Source organism: Micropterus dolomieu, linkage group LG17 (genome assembly GCF_021292245.1).
Source record: "Micropterus dolomieu isolate WLL.071019.BEF.003 ecotype Adirondacks linkage group LG17, ASM2129224v1, whole genome shotgun sequence".
Taxonomy (NCBI): Eukaryota; Metazoa; Chordata; class Actinopteri; order Centrarchiformes; family Centrarchidae; genus Micropterus; species Micropterus dolomieu.
Window position 1 is genome coordinate 13037985 of NC_060166.1, and position 10330 is coordinate 13048314.

At 41.3% G+C, this 10330-nt stretch overlaps 1 protein-coding gene across 3 annotated transcripts in view; it reads left to right on the plus strand.

Annotated features, from left to right (window-relative positions):
• Window positions 1-10330, plus strand: part of ankrd13b (ankyrin repeat domain 13B) — a 66797-nt gene that overhangs the window by 36476 nt on the left and 19991 nt on the right. For all 3 annotated transcript variants that reach the window (XM_046074010.1, XM_046074011.1, XM_046074009.1), the window contains 5 exons: window positions 1793-1857; window positions 3611-3747; window positions 4568-4725; window positions 4922-5110; window positions 5755-5918. In XM_046074010.1, the coding sequence (XP_045929966.1) occupies window positions 1793-1857; window positions 3611-3747; window positions 4568-4725; window positions 4922-5110; window positions 5755-5918 (713 nt within the window). The remainder of the gene's footprint in view (window positions 1-1792; window positions 1858-3610; window positions 3748-4567; window positions 4726-4921; window positions 5111-5754; window positions 5919-10330) is intronic.

Below are 10330 nucleotides of genomic sequence, written 5' to 3' on the forward strand. Positions count from 1 at the left end.
ATCCCCCCCCCCCCCCCCCACACACACACACCACACTCCCACCGCCCCCTGGACTGTCGCTGTCAGCCAGGATCAAACATCACACGCTCCTCTGAGGGCTTTGCTCACCCAGGTCACAATCCCCATCTGCATTCTGCTAATATGCATGAGGGAAATGTGCTTGGAAGTGCTACACTGACTCCTGAATGAGTGACTCACTCCATTTGCCCTTCCATGGCTTCTGCTTTTTTATCATTTTGTGAACACTGTAAAAATGCATACATGCTGTATCTTGAGTCAGGCAGCAGCTGCAGACAGATCAGCTGGCCTCAGGTCAAAATGTGGACACTTAACTTAGAAACCACTTCAGGACACTAGTTATTAACACAATTGACAACTGATGGACCTTTGCATTGCTTTTAGCATTCATTCAGTGCTTAGCGAGGACAACCACAGCACCAGTCGTGAAAGAACAAGCCACACACCAACAAGCTGTTCCTGTTTGCTTTGCTGCTCATATCTCTGTCATATCTAAACGGGCAGCAGCTGTTGGATTTTCCATACACTCTATAAAACAAATGGTGCCTTCACTGTGGGTTATTTTCTGGATCAGCTTTTTACTATAAGTGATGGGATCCTACACAAACACATTCTTCTCTGCTAAAGTTAATGCAGTCCAGGTTATTTCCCATTAAAGATTTATGGATTTGTGTTTTTAGTGGGCAGGGCTCAGTTGGGAAAGTTTAATCTCATGTACTGTGCACCAATCAAGACACATTCAAATCTGATGTTGTAGAGAAATACTTCAGATTGGAGACAATTTCTTGGGGACTTTAAATTCCCATAAAATACACTGAGAAAGGGCTTTTCAATACAGTTACAAGCTTTTGAAATGAACAATGTTTGCATATTCATATATTCTGGATGTTTCAATGGGGGCAGGCGAAGTAGATAAACCGTATCAGGCACCAATTATTGCTCCAAGCAGAGTATTTTTATATGTCTGAAAACATGTCTGGAGGGGATCTTTAAAATCTGAAGTAAACATCCTGACACTTGCCTTTTTAAACCCACACTTTTTCCTCCAAAACCCTGGTGCGGTTCTCTTACTGCTGCAGTCTGAAGATCCCTAGTGACTTGTCAAAGCACTTGTCATTTTCAGAGTGTGGGTTTTCACCACATAGTTGTTTGCTTGTTTAACATACTTAAAGATTCCTGTTTTAAATGCATTGTAATGGTGAAAATAACAAGTTACAGTACATACTGGTGTAACACTGTGTGGACTGTATTATGATCTCAGCTGTATATTCGGGGTCCAGAGATACATTGAAGACAGTTATACTGACTAACCCGGATAAATATCTTTAATTCTAAGTTTCAGGTGTTGCCATTTTTATTTTTTCATGCATATTGCTATTAATTGCAGAAACCAGGAGATCCACTGATATTCAGGACATATTTTGGAGTAACTCTTATTGCTCAATAGCGTAATTTACTTAAATGTAATTCAATTCAATTCATCCTGGCTCTTCATAGCCGATAAGACCACAACGCCAAAGCTTGAAAAAATGGAGTAAGTTATCTTGAGCAAAACATTGTAGAGCAAAATGACAGTTGCTGTGGAGATTAATGAGCGCACGTTTCATCATCCCTTGATAAGCAAGCACCAATTTAAGCCATCTGTGGGCGCTCTCCAATGTACAAAAGAGAGTTTACGAAACTCAGACTAACAGCACAGTTGGAGTTTGCACATTGTGATTGTGTAACTACATGCTCTCAGTCTAACTCATCACTGCTTTGTGTCTCTGAGCAGGTGGGAAGACTCCACTGCAGAACTTCCTTGGGATTGCTGAACAGCACATGGGGCCTAACAACGGGGTACGTAGACAGTCTTTTTAGATGTCACCACATAAGATTACAATTGTGGTGACTGTCCAGTGTTATTTTTAAATGAAAGATTACATTGTTTTACTCAATGGGTCGTGGAAATTTAATAAAATCTTTTCAAGCCCTATAAAAAATTAAAGGGAACAAAACAGTGATTAATGGGTGCTGGTGTTAACATTACGATCAGACTCGACAGGTATTCTGTGGCCATCATATAATAGTAACAATAATCAGTATAGGGAATGAATAATCATCTTCACTATTAGCATTGGCACCATCACCTCCCCTGTTTGGACGGACAATGAGTGTATGAATCCACTGTGTCAACAGGAGAGCTTGCCGGCGGAGTAAAACAGTAACTCAGAGGCTCCAACTTGCTCTCAAATATTGATTATGTTTTTTTAATTTGTTTCTGCTGGAGAGCATCTATGACTCATACCTCCCTCCGTCTCCTCTTTATGAATTCTGTCTTTTCACTTGTTCCCCCTCACTGTCGCCTCGGCTCTTTTCAGCTGTATCCCTTTAGCCTCTCTACACAACACGGAGACACACACCCTTTTTTGGGGGGAGGGGGTGTTAACGTGCAAGAGATAGTTGTTATGTTGTTTCATTTCAACTTTACCAAATCCTAAATTGATTGTCTGGAAGGAATTGCAACAACATGTAAATAATCCTCTGTTTCACAAGTCACTGGTGGCAGCCTCTACCTCCTCCAGTAGCGGTGGCCTACCTTTGACAGGTTTTACTGAAGTCTTACTTAAAGGTAAAGTGTGTAAGACTTAGCTACGGTGGCTGACACAGGCCAGATTATGGTGCTTTGATAGCGGGAAAAAATAAAATTAGATGCTCTCATGAAAGCAAGAACGTTTTGTGCAGCAATGATTTATCTCCAGTTGAATTGAGAGCTTTTACTTGGAAAATTTCTGAACGACATTAAAAAGAGTCTGTAGCCTGCTTGACACACCTCTGAAAGAGGTCAGAAAACGTGATTCCGAACCCTGCTGTATATAACTACTTCTTTGTCTTCGAACATACATATCAAACGTAGTGATGAGCGTCTACACTGGCACAATTCTAAAAGAAGAATGACGTAATGGCGAAACGCGCTCTGTAGTGTTGTTTGTCCACTACTGTAAAAAAAAAACATGACGGCACAACATGGCCACATCCATGTCAGGGGATACCCGCAGTTATGTAGGAAGAAATGGCTCATTCTAAGGTAATAAAAACATAACAGTTCACTATGTAAGGTCTTCATACACCACTGAAAACGTTATAGTGGATCTTATATTGCATTTCTATCACTAGCTCCTCAGAAATATTACACACTGGACCTTTAACAGTTGAGAGTGAGCTACTAATTAGACAGTGAGCCAACAGACGCATCTGCTGTAATGATGTAAAATGCTGGAATAAGAAAACCGCTTTGTCATTTGTTTTGGCTTGAGAGTTCAATTTCACTGAGCTTTTGAAAATGTCAGTAGGTAAGAGGAAAGCCTTGAAATCCCAGTGGGTGGCGAGTTTTATGTTCCGTAACAACAAGAATAGAAAAGAAAGTGAGTTTGAAAAGCCAGATATCTTTGCACTTTGTGAAGTAATCTTTCAGTTACTGGTATTGATCAACAATCCTTTCAACCCCTGCAGACATGCTCATTATTATGGATCTGTAAAAGCCCAGCTGTCTTCTAATGCCAACATGTGGTTACATCGGGATTTTTAAAAATTCATTATTTATGTTTTGCAGGCCCTGGTGACCCAGATGTCATGTCCTGTGGTGACCAACCCCGCAGCGCTGACGGCCGAGGAATACTTCAACCCCGGCTCATCACCGACTCAGAGGGACATCGGCCACGCGTGTCAGCTTACTACCAAGACCCAGAGGTGACACAGACAGTCAAGAAAACAGACAAGCAGTCAAGCATACTGTGAAGTCGCCCTCCAAACTCAATGCCAAGTGCCAGAGCTGACAAACTGATGGACAGAATAGACAGGCACACACACACACACACACACACAGGCAGAGTAAAATCAGCCGTCCGTGACAGCTGACCACTAAGACCCTGAGGTGGAACACGGACAAATAATAGTGGGAAATAAACACACACACACACACACACACACACACACGCCATCTTTGCTTGGCTATTGCTCTAAAAGAAACAAAAACTCTAATGAAGTAAACCTGCAGAGTCTCTGCGGACGGATTCAACCACTTAGTTGTTATGTTATTGCTGATTATTATTGATGCTGGTTTTCCACATCCTGCTTCTCTCATCCACCTGCCAAACTGCCGTCCAATCATCTGCCCTGTGTTCCTCCAACTGACTATTGTCTGTCACTTTCAGTAGTCAGTGTCATTGTTCTGTGGCACTTAATAAAAAGTGACAATGAAGTGAGATTTCAGAGCTGCCTCTCAATGCCGTGTTCATTATCGGACAAGTCAGAATATATGAATTGGTTGGCCTCAGTTTGAACACGACTCAGCATCTTGTGGGCAGTCAATGTTAGAGTAATGAATGTCTTTGTGTACCTCTGGCCAAAGAACCAATCACTTAAATGAAGACATACGCTGCTTCAATTATACTTCAGTCAGAATTGCATTTGTTAATATTCATCAACAAACTCTTGCCTTGTTTCTGATCAGCTGATCTGCATCTTCACTGAGTGCATGTGTAATGTGTGTGTGTGTGTGTGTTTCTAGGTTTAAAGCCAAATTGTGGTTGTGCGAGTCCCATCCTCTGTCCCTGGCAGAACAAGTGGTGCCTATCATCGATCTCATGGCAATCTCGAACGCCCTGTTCGCCAAGCTGCGTGACTTCATCACTCTGCGCTTGCCGCCTGGCTTCCCTGTCAAGATTGGTGAGAGCTGGGAGAGTGAGATGGATGGAAGGAAGGAGGGAGGTTAAAATGATGGCTAGTTAAATAAAAGGGAGGATGGGAGAATGTAAAGGGAATAAATAGATGGCAAGATGGATGGAAAGAAATGAAACAGAAGGATGTGCACAGTTGACTGATGCAAATACTAAAAATGTCATCGTCTCTCCTCTCCCTGCAGAGATCCCTCTCTACCACATCCTGAACGCCAGGATCACCTTCAGCAACCTGAACGGATGCGAGGAGGGGACGGGCGGCCGTGCTGACAACGAAGTAGTGGTGGAGGGGGATGGACAGAGGGACCCACCGATGACAGACACCCCATCTCCGGGCAGTGACTCCTCCAGCGTCTCCAGCTCCAGCTCTACCAGTGAGAACATACCCCCTATACATACAGTGTCATCTTTTCTTAAATCTTCTTCTTCGGCTGACAAAAATCACAAACAGCGTCTCAGCAACTTTATATTCTGCCGATTTATTTCTGACAAGCCATTTTATAAATCTCCACTAATATTTACTGCAGAACCTGAGCCATACTTCAGTTTACAAACAGAGTTTACTGCTGCATGATGAAAGTTATGAGCAGTATCTGTCACTGATGCTGAATGCAAGGTTGTGTTCCTTGTGTTGTGTGTGAGATTATGGCTTACTTTCATCATCCGATCACTTGATCAGAATCCACGTTTAACAGCCACGTTTAAATCTGCAGCCATGCACAAGGGGAGATACAATTTATTGCTTGATCGCTCAGAAGAAACCTCTGTGGAAATCCTTGATGTTATCTTGCAGAAATGCTCTATGTTGAGTTACGGGCCTATATTCTACATTTTGGCAGCAATCGTATGGTAGGAAAATTACCTGATAAAATTTGTTTTGAGTTGGATTTCTCTTCTTTTCATTCAGAAAATTACTGTCCTTTTCTGTACTTCTCCTTTGGTCCATTTTAATCTCCTACACTGTTAGATAAAACTCCTTCCCATCTCTTGTCCTTTTCCTTACCTCTGTGTGCTGCAGTGTCATGTCGAGCCGGAGAGATTCCCCCATGTGTGTTTGAGGCCCCGCCGGGATACACCATGCTAGGAGGCAAACAGAGAGACAGCATGAGGGAGGAGGAGGAGGACCTGCTGCAGTTCGCCATACAGCAGAGTCTGCTGGAAGCCGGCTCCGAATATGATCAGGTGGGTGACTGTGACGCTCCTGGGAGAAAATCTTCTGACCTGATGAAATGAAAGACACACCTGGTTACTGTTGCCTGTCAAGCACAACACATAGTTTACAGTGATAGAGATTTACCACTTGAAAGCCTCAATCATTTGTGCAATAATGATGTCTTGGAAAAAGAAGGCTTTTCATTTCTAATCGCTGGTCATTTCTTTTGCCGGCTGAAATGACAACTGTTGCAGGAAGATTTAGCTTATTCACCAACTAATTTACCTAACGTTAGCGCCATGAGTTACAGGGCTCTGAAGTCTCGAGCATTCACCGTGAGACACACGCATTTCAGCCGGTTCACACGCTCACACGCCACACCTTGTATTTCTCAATTGTCCCGCTATATTCAATTAATGGACGATCATGTTTTGTGCAGTCATATCTTTCCCTGTAGCCTACTAAATGCCAGAGCCGTTATAGCCGATCGGAAATTAAAATGTGTTGTTTCCGGGTGAATTCCGTGATCCCGCCGCAAGCACGTTCGTTACCAGGCAACATGGATGCGCGTGCAAAAAGAAGTGGAAGTTGGAAGCGCAAGACCCGATGGATGCGGTAACTTTCCCCCAGCATTGTGATTTTACGATTCCTGGACGAAATCACTTGCCTGTGATCAAAGATAGTGAGCGCGGCTTATGTTGGGGAGTAGACTGTAGCCAAATGTGCTAAAGGATTATTGATGATGCAGTCAAAAACTCTCCAACCTCTTTGCAACCAGAAGCTTTGGCTTTTTTAGCCAGTGGTGAGCAAATTAACAGATCCTTAAAAAATAAAAGTACCAATGCATTAATGTAGTTGGTTGAGGTTGAACTATCAGACTTCAATTTTATGCATGCATTTTTTTTTATCAGCTGATTATTTTCTCCATTAATCGATGGTAATAAATTCTGAAAATAGTGAGAAATGTTATCCCTAAGTTCCCTAAGTGACACCTTCACAATGCTTGTTTTGTCAGTCTAAACATCAAAATGATTTAAAATACATTAAAATAATCAAGTAAAAGCAGCAAATCTTCACGTTTGTGAAGCTGGAACCATGAAATGTTTTTACACAAAAAATGACTAATACCAAACAGTTGCCAATTAAATTTCTGTCAATTACCCTAACTGACGTAGTTCTACTAGCTGGACTTCTATAAACTGTTAAGTAATTTAATTTATATCAAAACATCCTATTTTTTAAACTCTTCGTGCATTTTGTGTGTAAAAAACTGAAGCTGTCAGATAAAGTAAAAAGTACAATATTTCCCTTTGAGATGTGGTGAAGTAGTAGAAAGTGGCATGAAAAGAAAATACTCAAGTTCAGAACAAATACCTTGTGTACTTAAGTACAGTACTACTGTTACTGTCCACCACTGGGCTTAGCGTTGGCTACCTAAAACTAAGGAAAGGACTAGAGATTATTTTGGCTCTGGACGGAAAGCTGTCACCCATCATGATGGTGTAAATGGCTGGCCTTGAGGCACAGGGCTCTAAGTGGGAGCATCCTACCCCTGTCATCAAGGCATTAAAATGTGCAACAAACAATTACAGCACAAAACACCATTCGTAAGTTGAAATGTGTAGCCTACTCTCACATATAGCTTGGCATACATGCATAGGGCAAGTTCAGTCCCTTTTGTTTTAATGTTTCTAGCTGAGTCTACGTTCAAAACAAGTAGCCTACTCTGTAAAAGTGGTCCTAAATAGTCAATGATCCATGTAGAAGACGTAAATAAAAAACAGCATTGTTGTTCAATGTAGAGCTAGGCTAACTAGCTCTACATTGAACAATGCTGTAAGTATGACGAGAGACAATGTAAGATCAGACTGTTTGTTGTATTTTATGCTAATATAACCCTGTTTGGCTGTTAGCTGTAGCTTACATATTAGTTAGACAATAAGTTTCACGTTTATAATTATGAGAGAAAAGGCTTTCATGATTAGATGTAACCCAAGTGTTTGGCGAACGTAATACTTTTGGAGAACAAGTTCAAGTGGGGTTGCTGGAGTGTAAGCTTCCTCAAATCAGATGAAGAGCAGGCTAAAGTTATCTTACACTCTGATAGCATCCAGGACCAGCTTCCACACAGTGGGGGAATTTTTTTTTATTAACCTGTAATCCCACAAACAAAAGAAAGAAAATAGCTAATGAAGTGCTGCTTGGTTTTTGCTGATGCTCGTTTACTACTGTTTTAGTAAGCTAGTTTGCTCAAAATGCTAACATTTGCGGTTTACATTTACATAGACAAACAGACATTTAATCCATTTCTTATACTTTTGCTGTTGAATTTTTGGTTTTTGAAAAGCCAAAAAACACATCCTTCTCTTTCACACATGCACACTGTTTTAACATGAAGAGAAGTCCTAAACTTGACAGACCTTCCGGGCATGGTTACAGTTGTTAATCTATGATTGCATACTCACTGTTCAGGGGAGGGGCTTACGCTGCGTTGCATTTGACAAGGTCCCAGTCGCAAATTTCAACTAGAACGCCCCCTTATGTCGGATTTTGACTTGGAAAGACGAGAGAACCTCACCAACCCCCTACCTTGTATAATAATAATATAATAATAATCTTTATTTGTAGAGCACTTTTCAAAAACAAGTTACAAAGTACTTTAACAAGTGTAAAGACAATAATACCCAAAAGACAATAATACAAAAACAATACAAGAGAAAAGCAAGAAAACATTGAAAAGACTAAAATACACGTTTAAGATAAATATAAAATAAAAGGGATAAAATAAAGTCAAATAAGATCGGGAAAGGCTCTCCTATAAAAGTATGTTTTAAGAAGGGACTTAAAAGAGTTCACTGACTCAGCTGACCTGATTTCCTCGGGCAGGCTGTTCCAGAGCCTCGGGGCCCTGACAGCAAACGCTCTGTCCCCTTTAGTTTTCAGTCAAGACTCTGGAACAGACAACAGACCTCTGCCCGAGGATCTCAAGGTACGTGCTGGTGCGTATGGGACTTTAATGGGGTTTTAAAGTCAATTCTAAAACATACTTGGAGCCAGTGTAATGAAGCTAACACAGGGGTAATGTGGTCATATTTCTTTGTTCTGGTTAAAAGCCTGGCAGCTGAGTTCTGGACAGTCTGGAGTCGATCAGTAGATTTTTGGGTTAAACAGGTGAAAAGGCTGTTGCAATAATCCAGGCGTGATGAGATGAAGGTGTGTAAAATGGTCTCGGTGTCCTTAAAAGTTAACATAGATCGAATCTTTGCTATATTTCTAAGTTGGTAAAAACATAATTGAACAAGCTTTGTGGTGTGCTCCTCGAAATTTAAATTCCTATCAAACCAAACACCAAGGTTCTTTGCAACAGGCTTAATGTGATTTACTAGGGAACCAGCAGATGGCAGTATTTGTAATACCTGCCTGAGGCACATCGTATTTAACTGGACAGAACAAAGAGACGTAGTTGTTTACAGACACACAGAACTTCCTATTTGACTGGTAGGATGAAAAACATTCTTGGTTCCGTACCAGAGATCCCCACCCAGTACCTCAGTCTGTCTAACATGATGTTGTGATCAATAGTAGCGCTAAGGTCCAGGAGTACCAGCACTGAGCACATGCCTTCATCAGCAGACATTAAAAGGTCATTGGTGACTTTAAGCAGGGCAGTCTCAGTGCTGTGGTACTTCCTGAAACCAGACTGAAACTTCTCAAATAATTTATTTTCCAGTACAGTGAGCAGCTGTTTGGACACAATTCTTTCTAAAAGCTTTGCAATAAAAGGCAGTTTTGAAATTGGTCTAAAATTTTGTGGGAGGGAGGGATCTAAACCAGGTTTCTTTAAAAGTGGGTTCACGCAAGCCGTTTTAAAATAATCAGGGACACAATCAGTAGATAGAGAGCTGTTAAAAACAGAGATCAAATGAGGCCCAACAGAATCTATTACTTTCAGTAAAAACTTTGTAGGTATTACATCAAGTGGGCTGGAGGACACTCTCATTTGTGATACTGTTTTTAAAAGCCCAGACAAGTCGATGGGATAAAACTGGTTAAAACTCTCTTGTTGCTGGTGAGGAACCTCTGAGTAAGAGGCTGTGGGGGTAATAGAGGCTCTGATTGACACCACCTTGTCGGTAAAATAAGATAAAAACAATTCACAGTCATCATTACTTCCAGCTGAGGCACAAGGAGGGGTTGGGTTTACCAGCTGATCCACAGTCTTAAACAGAAACCTGGGATTGTGTGTATGTGTAGTAATGAGTTGAAAAATAGTGTGTTCTCGCATCCTTAACCATGTTATTGTAGTTAATTAATAAATCCTTCAGACTGAGGTAATGGACTTCGAGACTGGATTTTTTCCATCTGCGCTCTGCTTTCCTGCATTCCCTTTTTAGGCTGCGAATGCTGTCATTTATCCAGGGTTGCTTACTAGCTTTAGACG